Here is an 18,588-nt window from a genome sequence, read left to right as displayed (position 1 = left end):
GAAAGTATTTTAATGAAATGGCTTTTTTCAATTGATTTTTATTATTATAAACTCCGTCACGGGGACACTTTAGTACAGAGCCAATCAGTGAGGAGGATTATTTACCACGTGGTACAAATGAACCAATCATTGTTTTCCATGTGTACAATTAATCACATGGAATATAAAATATATCTTTTATTAATACCACTGCCATTTATGTTGTCACTGTTGTCATCATCATTTTAATTTTTAAACCAGTCAAAAGCGTGTTACAAACGAAAGGAAAAGCGATAGCCTTTTTTTTTTTTCATTTCTATACAACGACCGCTATACTTCGAATTCGGACTACAGTAGAACATCGATTTAACAAACCCCATATAAGGAAGTCCTCGGTATGACGAACGATACTTTTTAGCCCGGCCAAAGTTATATTAAAGTATATGGGACAGAACCTCAATATAACGAAATCCTCGTTATAACTATTACAATCCAGAAGCCCAAACGTATGATATATTCTGATATAACGAATAAAAAAATTTAAACAAGAGACAATTTTTTAAAAGAATTTGTGAAAAAACCAAACTAGTGAGCAGCACTCTGCGAACAGTAGTCGTAAAACGTCTTTACTCTCCGACGCGTTTCGTCTAACTTAAAAGTTAAGTAAAACCGTGGTCCCCAAATATTTTTCTCACCTGGCTAAGAAAATTTGCATAATTTTTCACAACTTTGTCTGTCCTTGTTCGTAAGTCCGACCAAGCCTATATGGTCTTGTCTTACAAGAGAGGCTGGGTCTGAGCGGCACAGACAAAAATATAAGGGCCTTGCGAGCCGTTTAGATTTACTCATTTAGATCTTCTTGTTGTTTAAGGTTTTGACATTCCAAAACCTCCAGCGTGTATGGAAGGTCTGGGTATGGAAGATGGCAAAATCCCTGACTCGTCCATCACCGCTTCCAGCGTTTACAACTCACACTATCGTCCCAGCAATGGTCGGCTGTACAAATTTCCGTATGGTTGGATGACCTCCCAAAGAAATACCCAACAATGGTTTCAAGTAAATTTTGGAGGCTGGACCCAGGTGACCAGATTCTGCACCCAGGGAGAAGCGTCCGGGAGCTACTGGGTTACCAAGTACAGACTTGCTTATAGCTACGATGGCGTGTTTTATCGGGATTATGTAGAAGATAATCTTTCAAAGGTATGGTTGTTGTTGTTGTTGTTGTTGTTGTTTTTTTTTTTTTGCAAATTTAATTCAATACAATGGTTACGAGGGATTTCTGGTAATTTTTAATTTGTGATAGGCTTTTGTCAGTTTTCTTAGACTTGCCCATGCCGACGCTCAACAGCATTCCAGCTATATTGAAGTAATTGATCAAAAGAAACATCCCACTTATTCATTCAGTAGAAATGAATAAACAACAAAAAATAAATTTTCACTCGTTCAGGAAGCTCACAGCTTTGTAAGCAGCGTAGTTGTTATGGTTTTTCTGTTTTACCCAGCTTTCGTAACTAGTTAATCTCCTTTGCCAAGTATGTTTCGAGCACTCTTCAATCGTGTATCCGAAACAATCTGGGTTTACATCGGCCTTGCTTCAGAACACTTTGGGTAAAACCAAAACCGAAGTAATCAAAACCGCTGATCAGATGAAAGGATCACAAGAGACAATGAGATCTCAAATTGAAGAAATTTAAGAAAATGAACGACACTTTTTCGAAAAATGTTTCGACAGTTCTTCTGTCATCTTCAGTTTTAATTATACAAAGTACAAAGTTGAATTAAGTGTGTAACAAAATGCTGATTGGACAAAACAAAACAATAATAACAGAACAAGGGAAAGGGAAAGTTTTAAATTCACGTGATAAAGTCGTCGATTAAGTGTAGGTTTCTCTCATTGAATGTGGAAAAAAATTGAAAACATTTAAACTGTTTTAAATGAGTTAAAATGTGAGTGTGCAAACTGCAATGGATTCAAATTTAAAGCTGCGAGACTGACGAGAGTTTTCTAGAGCAAAGCAAAGGAAAACCGAGGCAATCCATTACTACTTTCGACTCTCAATTCAAAATTGCTCCATTTGGCTCTCACCATCTTCGCACTCACCATTTTCGCACTCACCATTTTCGCCATCCTTTCAACCCACCAGACGCCAAACCAAGATCAATCTCGACCTCGTCCTTGAGTTGCCAGTTCTCATTACCTCCTTGTGGTATTTTCTTATTCGTACCTTTCTATGAACGCTAAGTAGTCCAGCTTTGATTGACAAACAGAGGCAATTATTAGAATCTTTGCCGCTTGTTCTATTTCAGGAATTTGCGGGCAACACAAACAACTATCTTCAAATATGCCACGATCTGAAGAATCCAATTGTCACAAGATACATTCGCATCATCCCATTAGCGTGGAATGTTTATATTGCCCTAAGGGCTGGCTTTTACGGCTGTAAATCTGGTAAGTTTCGAATATATCCAATCTTTCTATTCTAGAATCGTGTTTTTTTCACAAAGAAGAATAAAAGCACTTACTACATTTTTGTCACGTGTGAGCTTAGTTAATTGTAAGTTAGTTTTTAGGTTAAAACTTTATGCTTTTAGAAATTACTAGTTGCCATTCTGCATAAGTAACGCAGTGATCAGTTCAGTATCTAAGCAACTGCATTTCTACCCCGCCTACCCCTTCCCTAACCCAACATTAACTTGTTATCAGTCAAGAATGTTGTTGGGTGAGGGGAGGGTTTAGGTGGGTTATACTAAGGTAATGGGATAAACTTCAATATATCTTGAAAAACTCTATGAATCTTGTATCGATACCTTTATGCCAACAGGGTTCGATATCCCCGAGATTGTATGCGCAGGTGCTCTCGGAATGGAAAACGGCAAGATACCAGATTCGTCCATTATGGCTTCATCACGTTATAACCAATGGTGGGGACCCGAGAGAGGAAGACTGAACCAGCAGAAAGAGGGTATTGGACGGATTTCATTATGTTCTCATCATCATCCTTACCATCGTCATCGTCATTGTTGTCATCATCATTAGTATCTTCTTTGTTATCATCATCCCATTATCATCTTCATTATCAGCGTCATTGACATCATCGCCGTCTTCATCATCTTTATTTTTATCATCATTCCATATTGCCGTGTGTCTGTTCAGTAATAGATCATGGATGACGTCAAAATGTAGTAAGGACAAAAAAGAAAGGCACACAAGGCGCAGCCAGGAGTTGAACTGGTGTTCTTGGCACACCTCGACGTCTTCTTTGTTCTGTAACTGAACAAATCCACAGCAACATGTTTTATTTTGTAGCAAAACGAAATATTGTTCATGGTCACGTCATCAATGCGTCTGTCTACCAATAATTCATTAATAAAAAACCAATCAGCATTACATATGAATTGTCATCGTCATCATGATAATCATCATTATATACGTTAGACCTAGTATGAAAACTCTGATTGGTCGAAAGCATACAGTCAATACACAATGGTGTGTGAAGTTGACAAGATAACTCAATATTTGCTGCAGATAATTGGTTATCATGTCGAGTTCAAAGTCTGTCTAGTTTCCAACCCCTTCGTTTGTGAAGTGTTCCCAAACGTTTGCTAACTCAGAGAGAAATGTCTTCTTTCGCAGATTGCTTAAAAATGTTATAACAAAACAATTGTTGAATTCGGTTTTTACATGATATCATGAATTGTCAAACCTCGTGTCTGTGATATAAACTACATGGATGTAACTTAGACTTCGGCGTTGATAATTTATGCAATTTCGAAAACCAGGAGCTCATTGCTTGGAGCGTTCAATTCCCATACTGAACTTATGTCATGGCATTTTCACAGAACGGTTTTTTTATTTGCATCTTTAGGGAGTTACCAGGGTGGTTGGATTTCCCAATATGCCCATACTAATAAATAAGTGATTTGTATCCTTAGGGAGTTACCAGGGTGGTTGGATTTCCCAATATGCGGACGTGAATCAGTGGCTGATGGTTGATTTGGGAAAGGTTACCAAGGTAACTAGACTAGCAACACAGGGCCGATCTGACGCGGGATGGTGGTCAAAGTCCTATAGCCTGGAATACAGTGAAGATGGAGGAGTGTTCAAACCTTACAAAAATGGCCAGGTATCGTAATTAAATTGACCGTGCAACGGATAAGTGGCCTGGTGCTTCGCATGGTTAGGAAGTACTTCCACGTGATTATGAATTCCAGGAACGCGTACTTTATTTTTTTCTCTTAATGTTCTCAGACATATTCTTTGTACTGTCATAGGAGCTTCAAGGGAATATCGACTATACTAATGCAGTTGGGCATATTCTTGATCCACCAATTATCGCGCGCTTCATCAAAATCAACGTCAAATCACATCATGGATATCCGTCCCTGAGAGTTGAATTATATGGATGTACCGATGGTAAGTGAGATGCCTTGGTAGCTGGGGATTAGTTATTTTTAGGGATTTTAAGAAAACTACGACGGCGAAGGCGTAGGCGAAGGCGACGAGAACGTAGCGAAACAAAAGATCTGATGAGCAAAACAATAGCGAAACACGTCCGTTTTAAAACTTTATACATTTCTTAGCCGTCCCATGCAGATCAAAAACGTGAAATCATCAAATTTTACGTCCTCTTAGCAAAGAAATGTCTACAGCAATTTAGCCACGTTTTTATTTTTAACTCAACACCACATTTACAAGTTGTGCCGAGGTGAAGATGTCGTACCGTCAGAAAAGGTTAACCCATCGGGCTACTTGTAAAAATCTTAGCGGAAAATAAATTACGTTTCTTATTACCACATGTTGCCATAGTGACATAGATAGTGACATAGTGACATCTCAAACTCCCTATTCACCTCCTGGCCGTGGGGGGGGGGGGGGTGTGGACAACTTTAGAGGAATCACATGGTTTTCAGGAGCATAAGAATATAACAGAACCCTAAGGGAATTTGACATATTGTGTTCAGGGTTTTAAACACATGCTATCATTACCATTGCATCGCACTGTGAGCCTCTAATAGAATACATCTTTTGCCAGTTTTGAGCAATGTGAAAGAGTAACAGCTTTTACTTTATGAGTGCAGCAGTCCCCAACCGTTTACTCCAGGGTGACCATTTGCATCCAAATAATTTTACCAGTATCAACCACCATGGGCGAGGGTTTAACACAGGTCAACATGGAATCTACCATTTGTTTTATACGATAAAAGAGAGAAATGTTGTTATACTGACGACGTTATATATCTATGCTTCTGTTCTCCCATAGATCCTGGGTAAGAACCAATGAAATACGTGTGTAATTAAGATTATCACATAAAACTTGAGTAATCTATTTCTGTGTGCAGGGTTCTCAATACCAAAACCACCACAGTGCATGGATGCCCTTGGAATGCAAAGTGGTAAAATACCGGACTCGGCGATTACAGCGTCAAGCTCATCAAATGCTAATAGCTTTGCTCCATACGTTGGCAGACTTCATTTCCTGAGTTCCGGCAGTGGTAAATACGGAGGCTGGGCGGCGGCCTCAAACAACGCTGAGCAGTATTTCCAGGTCGATTTTGGAAGCTGGACGCAAATATCAGCTGTTACCACCCAAGGAAGGCAGGATTCTGCCCAGTGGGTCAAAACGTACAGCCTATCATTCAGCTATGATGGTGTCTTCTGGCAAACAGTCCTAAATGAACATGACCTAAAGCAGGTGAGAACCTAACAGTACAGTTATCTGCCTTGTTCATTCGGTTGCTTACAATTCTTTTTGGTACAGACTTTTATTCGAAAGTCCCAATCTATTAAATAACTGATTTAATGAAAAATAATGTTACAAAGCGACTCACTCGTGCAATTTGAATTTTATACAGGTTTTTATAGGAAATTCTGACCGATTCACACCAGTAAGGAACGTACTGTACAAACCGATTATAACGCGGTACATCCGCATTCACCCAGAAACATGGCAGTCTCACATAACCCTGAGAGCCGAATTTTACGGCTGCAAAGAAGGTAAAATGTTTATTTGAATTCTTTAAGCACTTTTCGAACCCCAGACCATTATAATCAACGACCAATCAGAGTTAAGGAGGACTTGTTTGAGAGCCAGTAAGAACTCAAAGTAAATCAACGTAAGTGTGAGCAAACACGGGTGACCAAGACTTAAAGGTGAACTTCAGAGGTGTATTATTACTACTTACGATTCGATGACCGCGTCATGAGTTTTTCATAGGCGCTTTTCGGTGTGCTGAGTGCAAATTTGCCAGTGTTTTCCTTGTAAGCACTTCATCATAGTTTGTATTTCATGGAAAAAGTGTCCTTAATTTCTCAGTGTGGTTATCTACGTACAATCCCTGTTGATCTTTTCAAAGGTCCTTCAAGTAATTCTTCTCACCATATGCCACACAACTCTTATGATGTCAGTTTGGAGAATTTGACATTGGATCAACTAATAATCCCCCAATTATTGATATTTTTCTGTATTCTCATCAATTGTCTGCTTAATATTGTATTGATATCATAAAGAGAAATTCTGGCTTGGTCACTCATGAGAGTTTAAAAGGCTACTATTCCTTTTTCCTGTAAGGCTATTCATACAATTTCTGTGTTTTCATATCTCACCAAAGTAAAATTTCTCTATCTGTATTTTTGTGTCATGAAGAAGCGTTTTTTTTCTTGTACCTCGGGCTAGTCTCACACTTAAGTATTGAGTCTCAAAAAAATACAGCTCTAATTTACATCTTTTGTTGTTGTTGAAATAGGATTCAAACCACCCGTAATAGTTTGTGCTTCTGCTCTTGGAATGGAAAATGGCCACATACCAGATACAGCCATTACAGCATCATCACGTTATAACCAATGGTGGGGACCTGAGAGGGCAAGACTTAACATGCAGAAAGAAGGTATTGGATAGATTATTTTAAACTTGACAGATGTTCCTCCCCCCCATCCGGGAGTATAAATGGGTATCGGTGAATTGTCAGGGAAGCCTGATAAAATGCTAAGGGGGGGGGGGGTGGGTGGGTAACCTTGCGATGGACTAGCATTCCATCCGGGGGAGGTGTGGTAAAAACACTCCAGTAACACTCCTAGTAACACTCTTAGATGCTTCGTGCCACATGGAAACCGGGATAAGCCTTGACTATGGGTGGCCAATAGGCTCTAGCAGAGACTTTACCTTTTACCTATCAGTGGGGAGGCTAAGAACTCGGAAACAATTCTAGCATGACAGCTAAGTATTGTGTAAAGTTGATAGTGAAGACAAGAACTCGAACGAAGGCAAAGTGTTGAAATGAAATCTTTCTGAAATGTTAAGGTAAAGATATCTATATCTTTAGGGAGTTACCCAAGTGGTTGGATTTCCCAATATGCCAATACTAATCAATAAGTGATTTGTATCTTTAGGTAGTTACCCGGGTGGTTGGATGTCCCAATATGCCGATACTACTCAATAAGTGATTGGTATCTTTAGGTAGTTACCAGAGTGGCTGGATTTTCCAATATGCCAATACTAGTCAACAAGTGATTTATATCTTTAGGTAGTTACCGGGGTAGTTGGATTTCCCAATATGCCGTTACTAATCAATAAGTGATTTCTATCTTTAGGGAGTTACCAGGGTGGATGGATTTCCCAATATGCGGACGTGAATCAGTGGCTGATGATTGACTTGGGAAAGGTTTCCAAGGTAACTAGAATTGCGACGCAGGGCCGATCTGACGCGGGATGGTGGTCAAAGTCCTATAGCCTGGACTATACCACAGAAGATGGAGGAGAGTTTACAAAGTACAACAATGGCGAGGTATGTTTACACTCACTGTTAGACTATTCGGCGCCAAATGGATAACGAAAGATGAAAGGGCTGTAGCATTTCAGAGGGAGTTTAAAAGAAAGCGTAATGCGAGTTAAAATCCTGGTTGTTTTATCAGACCTGAGTTTAATATGATTTCCATAATTTACTCTAAGCTTTTCCATTCAAGTGATGAACTTGCTCATTGAAGCCCCGGATGATTTTGGTCATGTCACGATAACATTTATCTGAACCCCCCTATAAGGCTCTACAATAGCATTATGAACCCCCAACCCCCAACCCCCTCCACAGGGGGGAGAGGGGGTGGAGGTGGGGGTGGGGCAGGGAATTGGCAGTCAAGTTTCCAAAATTTACCATTTATACTCTGTTGGTGACGACTGATTCCCGCTCCGTTCTCCATGAAAATCACATAATCCCCCTAAACTCTTCCCTCCCCCTCCTCAGGCGAAAAATGAGTGGTCCTCTTTTCCTAAATTTGAAACTGTCCTTTTTGAAAAGGTTCTTATGGGCAATACCGACTACAAGACTGCAGTTGGCCGCATTCTTAACCCAGCCATCATTGCTCGATTTGTTAAAATCAATGTCAAATCATATTCAGGATACCCGTCGCTTCGAGTGGAACTCTTTGGATGCTCTGATGGTATGTGGCTTGTAATGTCAAATTTTTGGTAAATAAGAACGTCAAAGAAAAAACTCTAATATAAGAGGAAGTGGCCTTTTTTTTTTACAAGATCTCAGAAGAGACAGAATATTATCGCCTGTATCAGTTGCTTTCATAAATGGTTATTCATTTTTGAGAAATGCAAGATGTCTTAGATATTTCCAATGTTAACCTTTAAGTTACCTTTAAGGCAACCTAATATAGTTCTTCAATACTTATGAGTGGAAAGAAAGAAACCCTGACGAGGAATTATCGACAGGCACCTAATCTTTCGAATAGCCTTGAAGGAGGCTTTCCTTGTAAAGAAAAAATATTGCTTAGGAAGGTGAGGAAGATCCGTCTCGATGAGTAGCGTATATTGTACCAGAACGCCATAATCAAAAATTTTAACTTTAGCATTAATAGTGTCAACTGTGTCAGGTCATGGTGTTTTGCAGATAACCTAATGACAATCAGCAAACACCTAAAAAGGGCTTTGTGCGCATCATCTCGGCAGTTGATCTTTAATCCAATAAAATGAAACTCTCAAAGAAATTTTCCTATATAACAAATGAGCGATGACCGGCTGTTGTCTACCTCACACGCACGATTTGCTCCTTAGTTATGAGGCAGGCGATCTGGGCACTAATTTGCCCTGAAAATTGTCGGATCATCGTCAGTATTTGAGAAACTGCGCACCTACCCCTCCCCTCATCCATCAACACTAACGCCTTGTCAGTTGACTGTTGTTGAGTTAGGGGAAGAGTAGGGGCGCAGTTGCTAAGTCATGAAACGGAGGGGGGGGGGATATTTATTGACCCTACATATCCAGGTTCGACGAGCTACGCGGAAGTGCAACCGTGACATTTTGGTCTCAATTCAATTTTACTATGTAGTATACTTTGAATTAGAACTAATTACCTCATTTTATCTCAGAGTGTGGACTTTCCTTCCGATTGCACGAGAATAAAAATGAACAATTAAACAGAGTTTTGAGCCTCAGAGTGCTATTAACTTGTAAAGACTACTCGATGAACCTTCAGTGAAAATGAACTATGGTCAACAGACAAAATATCATTTTCAACGCCGCTTTCAACACTAACGAAGTTTCTATTTCTTTTATGTAGGATTTTCCACGCCTAAACCACCACAGTGCATGGATCCCCTCGGAATGCAAAACGGTAAAATACCAGACTCTGCCATTACAGCATCAAGCTCAGCAAATGCTAATAGCTATGCTCCATACGTTGGCAGACTTCATTTCCTGATGTCTGGTAGTGGTAAATACGGCAGCTGGGCCGCGGCCTCAAACAATGCTGACCAGTATTTCCAGGTCGACTTCGGAACATGGACACAGATCACAGCTGTAGCCACCCAAGGAAGGCAGGATTCTGCCCAGTGGGTTAAAACTTACAGCCTTTCATTCAGCTATGATGGTGTGTTCTGGGAAACATTCAACAATGAGGACAACTTAAAGCAGGTGACAACCTAATGAATATAGTATTCTGATCATTGTGAATTCTATTGGCCCAGGGTTCTTCGCTAGTGTAGTTATGGGTATTTTATTGATTTCAAGGATTTAAGGGATCATTATTGCTCAATACGTCTGCTGAGAAAATGAAATATTCTTTGAGAATACTTCGGCTTGTGTTTTGGTCAAGGACGTTTGTGCTAGGGAGCGGAAGAGAGGGGGCTGGGTGGTTGGGGAAGCTTCCTAGTAACAGTTAAATGAAGATGTGCTCTATAAGGATGGAGTCGCACATTTTTTGGGGGTAAGAAAATTCTGATAAGAAGGGATTTAAGAATGGGAAGATTTGTGGTTGAAAAGTGACTACGAAGGGGTCTTTAATCGACCATGTAATAGACTATAATGCGGTAGCTGTTCTGAGACGCCAGTGGCACATAACCAACAAGGCCCCCCCCCTCCCGGGGGGTTTGTGTCTAATTGTCAAGAAAAAGACAAATAATTAATCTCACAAACGCGATGTGTTTTTATCTCTAAGAAAGTTTGTGATGTTGGGAAAGGTTAGCAAAGTGATTTTTTTCGAAAGGTTTGGTTTGATGCAAAGAGCTGGCATCAGACAAATAGTGCAGCGAGATTCAAACGAAAAACGGGCGCTCGTTTTTGTCTCACCACGCAGTCTATCTATTTTTTTTGCTGACCTGCTCACTTTCCTCGCTGTTGACGTAAATTTCTTGCCACAGGAAAATGAAAAAAAAAAAACAGCAGCATGAAGGAATTTTGATGGGTCGGCATAGGAAATTGGATGTAGTGGTGAGACAAAAAAAATTCACGCTCGGTCTAAGGTGCGGTGAAATTGTAAAAAAGAAGATTCTTAACATATGATTCACTTCATCTTAATCGATAGTGTAATTAGTAAATGTTTGTGAAATGAATATTGCAGGTGTTCCACGGCAGCTACGATAGATTCACAGTGGTAAAAAACAAATTACATAAACCAATTATAACAAGATACATCCGGATTCGTCCAGAAACGTGGCAGTCCCATATTTCCTTGAGAGCAGAATTTTACGGCTGTAAAGAAGGTAGCAGATAAGAGACCTATCATTTTTTATTTCCGAAGGGGGCGGCGGTTTCGGAAGATTTTGGTTGTGTCACAGTGAAATTTACTTGAAATATTCTAATGATCGCCTCTTCGAGAGTCAATTTTTTCTAGACTCTCTTTAAACTCTGGTAGAGAAAACTGATACTGAAACCCCCTCTGTCGCCCCTAAAAACCACTTGATCCCCCCCGTAAAATACTCCGATCCTCCACGATAAATAATGACTGGTCGCCATGTTGTATAATCCTGTTATTTTTGGCAGTTGTTATAGTAGGTAGCTTTTGGACAATGGAAAAAACTTTTGATTTTATTCGAGCTAATGCAGCAATGCTTTGTACATTTTAATTTTTTGTTTCCTCCTTTCTCTCTTTTCAAATAACTGGAATCATTTTTTAGGAATGGAACTTGGATGCGTCGTTTTTAATGGAAAACGACGCGCACACCATTTGAATTGAAATCCTCCTGTTTTTAAAATGGTTCCTTTTTACTGCATGTCAAACGGAAATAGAGACGTCAGGACGTTTGTAGATCTCAACCCCTTTACTACTGAGAAGATTAGCTAAAATAATTTTCTTTCTGCAGGATTTGTACCACCCAAGCTGGAATGTCAGTCAGAACTTGGAATGAAAAGCGGCAAGATACCCAACAGCGCTATCACTGCCACCTCTAGCTACAGTGATTCATATCTCCCACAGTACGCCAGACTCGACAATACATTGCCCTCAAATGTCCATGCAGCTTGGTTTCCAAAGTCGCACGATGACGGTCAGTTTATTCAAGTTGATCTCGGAGAAATCACGAAGATAACTCGTATTGCCACTCAGGGACGGTACAAAGTGGGACATTACACCAAAAACTACTACGTAACGTATAGTGTTGAAGGCGGCCCTTACCTCGCCTACAAAGAGAATCAGGTAAATTGTCTGATAAGAACTTCCGTTAAGTCGTATGTGGTCCAGGTTCATTATCAATAGTGAAAGCAAGGAAAGGTTTTGCTGTTGACGAAAATATCATGAACGATTTAAGTAAAATATAATGATTGACCCTGGTGTTACATTCGATTGCAAAAACTGTGACACCTAAAAAGCGTGATTCATGAACGGTTTTATGGGAGACATCCGCCCTGAGTTTAAAGAAATAGAGTGAACGTTTTTTCATGAAAATGGTCGCTTGATAAGGCTTGAGTGAGACAATATGTTAGTCCTTTTTTTGTTGTTGTTTTTTTTAAGGAATGATGTGAATGACTAGCCGTTAATGACTTTTCGACATTGAAAAATCAACCCCAGAAAATTTCCATAATCCTAGTCCAGCTAGATCTGGTTGCACCACAAGTAGTCCAAGCTCGCAAACGAGACTTCGTAAATATGCAGATATGTTTACGTTGCACAATTCTTTTTTTCTCAAGACTAGATTAGATTTTAAGGTTGGTAATGCAATCCTTCTATTTTGTTTTTCGTACAAATCCTTTTATTTAGTTAATTGTGTAACGCAAACATGTTTACATGTTGACGAATCAAAGGCTCATTATGCGAGCTTGGGCTACCTGTGGTTGAACATTTATGCTGTGATACCATTGGCTACGAGACCCTAGAAAAGGTCGCCAGTGGCAAGAGTGTTTTTCGTGTTTATTTGGCAATCTCTTCATCTTATGTACTTTCCGTTTTTTTCCATGCCTTATTCTAGCTTATTCCTGCCAATAAAGACACCAAGACTGTTGGACATATCTTCAACCCGCCCATAATCGCGCGCTACATACGGCTCCACCCTAAAGAGTATCATGGCTACAAGGCTCTACGATTCGAACTCTACGGTTGCACAGAAGGTACGTGTTCGTGAAACATTTTGCATTATCAAGGCACTAACATTTACAAACGCTTCTACTTCCACCGAGCAGGTGTAATTTTGGTAAGCGAGTGTTCAGTATTTGCTTGGTGAAAACGAAGCTGCCATCTTTGATTTTTACAGCTGTGAAAGGCTGGGGAGAGAAAGAGATTTGTTCCAAGGGGGTGAGCTACGGTAAAAAAAGGGAGGGAAGGGGTAGGTAGGGCAATAGAAATTAGTCTCCTCCCCTTTCCCCTCCCCCTCCCCCTACCGCCCACTTTAACTCCAAATTAAACATGGCTGCAGGTCGATCGCGAGCTTGTGACGTTAACTCTATTAGAAAATTACTTAAGCCTCTCCCGCCCCTCCTCCCCCCCCCTGCATCAAGACTCTATGATCTCCCCTCATTGGCAGTTAACTGGCGGTCAATCTTCTAGAGTCGCCCATTTATACTCTGATAGCGATGATTGATTCCCCATCTGCTCCCCTTCAAAACCAAGTGGGGTCCCCCCCCCACCCCATACTTTCCGACCCTCCAGGTGATAAATGAGTAGCCCCGCCTTAAGGTGATGTTGTGCGTCTTGTGAGGAACTTGTTACACAAATATGTTTGCCTTGAAAGTGTATGAATACTTATACTAGAGTTGCTTTTAACTGGGTGTCGACAGGAGTGTGGGATTGCAATTTTAGAATGGCATTCGTTTTGCTTTAACCTCTCTCTGTGATTGGTATGGAATGCACAACCAATCGTGCGTCAGCCCGAACTTCAGACAGTTTTCTTGTTTTACATTTTTGTTCTCTTTTCCCCCTAACAATCTTCTTAACTGCTCCCATTAGCTACGGTGATTACCTTGGTTTTGGTTTTTTGTCAATCCCTCTAAAGAGCGCCAAATATGAAAAATCTACCTTTTCTCTACAGGGTTTAAAATTCCGGAAACGCCCACCTGTCAGATGCAACTCGGTATGCAAAATGGTAGGTTGCCAGATTCAGTATTGACAGCTTCGTCGATGCTGAGTGCCACTTATGCGCCTGGAATGGCCAGACTACATCAAACGGCTGCCAGTGGTCGCGGTGGATCCTGGATTGCAAAAACGCAAGACCTCAACCAATGGTTTCAGGTTGACTTTGGGGTCGAGACAACAATTACACGGATTGACACCCAGGGTCGACAAGATGGCTCACAGTGGGTGAAGGAATACACACTTAGATACAGCGATGATGGGTCTTACTTTACGCAGTACCAACCCGAAGGACACACAAAGGTTTGTTGTTCCCATCGAGGGATTGTAAAAAACTGTTTATCATCTATAGCTTGATATTTGTCGCTAATTCATTGCCCAGCTGTTCAGTAATGAGGGCCGTTAAATGAAATAATAAATATTGTATGTTGAGGCCACAGAATGTACAAGGGCAAAATTGGTGAAGATTCAAGTCCTTATATCGCGGATAGATGAAAAAGTACGCATTCTGTAAATGTGAGACAGAGACCAAGCCCTCTACGAGAACGCTTTGGTAGTGGATTGATCTCTCTCGAATATCTTTTTTCTTTTTCTTTTTATGTGATAAGACATTTCAGGCAAATAGCGATCGTTATACCGTTGTTGGCCACGAATTGGACCCACCTATCAGGGCACGATATTTGAGGATCATTCCAGAGAAATGGCAAACCTACATTGCGATGAGGCTCGAGTTTTACGGTTGCAAGTCAAGTACGATCCGTTTATCTTGATCATATGATTTTAAACTAACCTAGTAATTGTTTATAGACAATTCAGAGTATCTATGTTTGACACTTATTGCGTATCACGTTGGAAGTTTTGCACGCCAATTTTTTCAAATCATCGAATCGTACACATTCTATTACGTGAAAGATGAATGCTTTGTCGGCATTTTCTTTACGGATTAATTAGCTTCACTTAGCCCTAATTCACATAACTCTCTATGGTATATCGAACAAATACAATTCACGTTACCGTATGTCTGCTCAAAAAATAGACCACTGATTACGTCAAAATTTGGTACGAATAAAATGTGGTAATGAAAAGCTATTGCTAGATCGGGTTAAAGATTTCACTTTATCAATACAGACAAAATTCTCAAAAATTTCAATCATTGTGGGCTACGTAAAGCAAAGGAAACATTTTTGTATGATGTCAGCCATGCGTCCATAAAGTGATTCAATAGTTATTGCCAACGTTCAATCACAGCGCTTGTAGTATTCAGCCTAGAGTGTCAAATTTAAGGTTGTAGTGGTAGCAATGGCAAGTGGTAACTGTTGTGGCAGCAGGAAGGGAATTGATGCAGGCGGTAGCAGTATCAGAATCAACTGAAGCGATAGGACTATAGCAACAAAAAATGATAAAATTGAGAACTTGAGAGCAAGAGGCAAAATTTTGGTTTTCTCTTTAGACGACGGTGGCTATTCAAATTGGGGAGCTTGGTCTCGGTGTTCCGAAACCTGTGGAAAGGGTAGTCACACCCGCACTCGCACTTGTACCAGTCCTCCTCCGAGCGCCGGTGGAAAGGACTGCTCAAGCCTAGGACCTGACAAAGAGACTGGAGAATGCGATGCTGGAGGCTGCCCAGGTATGATTACAAGAACAACAAAAATCATTCTGTTTTTTTTTTCCTTTTTCGCCTCTATAGCCTCTACGCCCTCTCCCACTTTCTCCTTCTCCGCCTCCCGGCACTTCTTTCTTCCTGTCTGTCCCTCCTCCTTCTCCCTCATCCTTCTCTTTCCTTCATCTCACCCTTCTCCCTTTTTACCTTTACAGACCCTTCGTTCAGCGATTCTCTTTGGACCTCTCTCCACTCTACAACGTTTTCCTTTCTTCTTTTCTATCCCTTCTTTCCATACCACCCTCTCCGACTATGCTCTTTAGACCTCTCTCCACTCTACAACGTTTTCCTTTCTTCTTTTCTATCCCTTCTTTCCATACCACCCTCTCCGACTATGCTCTTTAGACCTCTCTCCACTCTACAACGTTTTCCTTTCTTCTTTTCTATCCCTTCTTTCCATACCACCCTCTCCGACTATGCTCTTTAGACCTCTCTCCACCCTACAACGTTTTCCTTTCTTCTTTTCTATCCCTTCTTTCCATACCACCCTCTCCGACTATGCTCTTTAGACCTCTCTCCACTCTACAACGTTTTCCTTTCTTCTTTTCTATCCCTTCTTTCCATACCACCCTCTCCGACTATGCTCTTTAGACCTCTCTCCACTCTACAACGTTTTCCTTTCTTCTTTTCTATCCCTTCTTTCCATACCACCCTCTCCGACTATGCTCTTTAGACCTCTCTCCACTCTACAACGTTTTCCTTTCTTCTTTTCTATCCCTTCTTTCCATACCACCCTCTCCGACTATGCTCTTTAGACCTCTCTCCACTCTACAACGTTTTCCTTTCTTCTTTTCTATCCCTTCTTTCCATACCACCCTCTCCGACTATGCTCTTTAGACCTCTCTCCACCCTACAACGTTTTCCTTTCTTCTTTTCTATCCCTTCTTTCCATACCACCCTCTCCGACTATGCTCTTTAGACCTCTCTCCACTCTACAACGTTTTCCTTTCTTCTTTTCTATCCCTTCTTTCCATACCACCCTCTCCGACTATGCTCTTTAGACTTCTCTCCACCCTACAACGTTTTCCTTTCTTCTTTTCTATCCCTTCTTTCCATACCACCCTCTCCGACTATGCTCTTTAGACCTCTCTCCACTCTACAAAGTTTTCCTTTCTTCTTTTCTATCCCTTCTTTCCATACCACCCTCTCCGACTATGCTCTTTAGACCTCTCTCCACCCTACAACGTTTTCCTTTCTTCTTTTCTATCCCTTCTTTCCATACCACCCTCTCCGACTATGCTCTTTAGACCTCTCTCCACCCTACAACTTTTTCCTTTCTTCTTTTCTATCCCTTCTTTCCATACCACCCTCTCCGACTATGCTCTTTAGACCTCTCTCCACTCTACAACGTTTTCCTTTCTTCTTTTCTATCCCTTCTTTCCATACCACCCTCTCCGACTATTCTCTTTAGACCTCTCTCCAATCTACAACGTTTTCCTTTCTTCTTTTCTATCCCTTATTTCCATACCACCCTCTCCGACTATGCTCTTTAGACCTCTCTCCACTCTACAACGTTTTCCTTTCTTCTTTTCTATCCCTTATTTCCATACCACCCTCTCCGACTATTCTCTTTAGACCTCTCTCCACTCTACAACGTTTTCCTTTCTTCTTTTCTATCCCTTATTTCCATACCACCCTCTCCGACTATTCTCTTTAGACCTCTCTCCACTCTACAACGTTTTCCTTTCTTCTTTTCTATCCCTTCTTTCCATACCACCCTCTCCGACTATGCTCTTTAGACCTCTCTCCACTCAACAACGTTTTCTTTTCTTCTTTTCTATCCCTTCTTTCCATACCACCCTCTCCGACTATGCTCTTTAGACCTCTCTCCACTCTACAAGGTTTTCCTTTCTTCTTTTCTATCCCTTCTTTCCATACCACCCTCTCCGACTATGCTCTTTGGACCTCTCTCCACTCTACAACGTTTTCCTTTCTTCTTTTCTATCCCTTCTTTCCATACCACCCTCTCCGACTATGCTCTTTAGACCTCTCTCCACTCTACAACGTTTTCCTTTCTTCTTTTCTATCCCTTCTTTCCATACCACCCTCTCCGACTATGCTCTTTAGACTTCTCTCCACTCTACAACGTTTTCCTTTCTTCTTTTCTATCCCTTCTTTCCATACCACCCTCTCCGACTATGCTCTTTAGACCTCTCTCCACTCTACAACGTTTTCCTTTCTTCTTTTCTATCCCTTCTTTCCATACCACCCTCTCCGACTATGCTCTTTAGACCTCTCTCCACTCTACAACGTTTTCCTTTCTTCTTTTCTATCCCTTCTTTCCATACCACCCTCTCCGACTATGCTCTTTAGACCTCTCTCCACTCTACAACGTTTTCCTTTCTTCTTTTCTATCCCTTCTTTCCATACCACCCTCTCCGACTATGCTCTTTAGACCTCTCTCCACTCTACAACGTTTTCCTTTCTTCTTTTCTATCCCTTCTTTCCATACCACCCTCTCCGACTATGCTCTTTAGACTTCTCTCCACCCTACAACGTTTTCCTTTCTTCTTTTCTATCCCTTCTTTCCATACCACCCTCTCCGACTATGCTCTTTAGACCTCTCTCCACTCTACAAAGTTTTCCTTTCTTCTTTTCTATCCCTTCTTTCCATACCACCCTCTCCGACTATGCTCTTTAGACCTCTCTCCACCCTACAACGTTTTCCTTTCTTCTTTTCTATCCCTTCTTTCCATACCACCCTCTCCGACTATGCTCTTTAGACCTCTCTCCACCCTACAACTTTTTCCTTTCTTCTTTTCTATCCCTTCTTTCCATACCACCCTCTCCGACTATGCTCTTTAGACCTCTCTCCACTCTACAAGGTTTTCCTTTCTTCTTTTCTATCCCTTCTTTCCATACCACCCTCTCCGACTATTCTCTTTAGACCTCTCTCCAATCTACAACGTTTTCCTTTCTTCTTTTCTATCCCTTATTTCCATACCACCCTCTCCGACTATGCTCTTTAGACCTCTCTCCACTCTACAACGTTTTCCTTTCTTCTTTTCTATCCCTTATTTCCATACCACCCTCTCCGACTATTCTCTTTAGACCTCTCTCCACTCTACAACGTTTTCCTTTCTTCTTTTCTATCCCTTCTTTCCATACCACCCTCTCCGACTATTCTCTTTAGACCTCTCTCCACTCTACAACGTTTTCCTTTCTTCTTTTCT

At 41.0% G+C, this 18,588-nt stretch overlaps 1 protein-coding gene across 3 annotated transcripts in view; it reads left to right on the top strand.

Moving 5' to 3' along the window:
- The window catches only part of LOC131780015 (uncharacterized), a 36,068-nt gene that overhangs the window by 10,285 nt on the left and 7,195 nt on the right, over positions 1–18,588 (top strand). For all 3 annotated transcript variants that reach the window (XM_066170544.1, XM_066170543.1, XM_066170542.1), the window contains 17 exons: positions 851–1,179; positions 2,287–2,428; positions 2,802–2,942; positions 3,913–4,103; positions 4,252–4,393; positions 5,320–5,672; positions 5,833–5,974; positions 6,724–6,864; positions 7,568–7,761; positions 8,269–8,410; positions 9,538–9,890; positions 10,816–10,957; positions 11,558–11,889; positions 12,659–12,797; positions 13,715–14,058; positions 14,364–14,505; positions 15,206–15,382. In XM_066170544.1, coding sequence (XP_066026641.1) covers positions 851–1,179; positions 2,287–2,428; positions 2,802–2,942; positions 3,913–4,103; positions 4,252–4,393; positions 5,320–5,672; positions 5,833–5,974; positions 6,724–6,864; positions 7,568–7,761; positions 8,269–8,410; positions 9,538–9,890; positions 10,816–10,957; positions 11,558–11,889; positions 12,659–12,797; positions 13,715–14,058; positions 14,364–14,505; positions 15,206–15,382 — 3,546 coding nt within the window. The remainder of the gene's footprint in view (positions 1–850; positions 1,180–2,286; positions 2,429–2,801; positions 2,943–3,912; positions 4,104–4,251; positions 4,394–5,319; positions 5,673–5,832; positions 5,975–6,723; positions 6,865–7,567; positions 7,762–8,268; positions 8,411–9,537; positions 9,891–10,815; positions 10,958–11,557; positions 11,890–12,658; positions 12,798–13,714; positions 14,059–14,363; positions 14,506–15,205; positions 15,383–18,588) is intronic.

The sequence above is a fragment of the Pocillopora verrucosa genome, chromosome 8, assembly GCF_036669915.1.
Source record: "Pocillopora verrucosa isolate sample1 chromosome 8, ASM3666991v2, whole genome shotgun sequence".
NCBI lineage: Eukaryota > Metazoa > Cnidaria > Anthozoa > Scleractinia > Pocilloporidae > Pocillopora > Pocillopora verrucosa.
The sequence above is the reverse complement of the archived record's forward strand: the minus strand, read 5'-3'. Positions and strand labels throughout refer to the sequence as shown.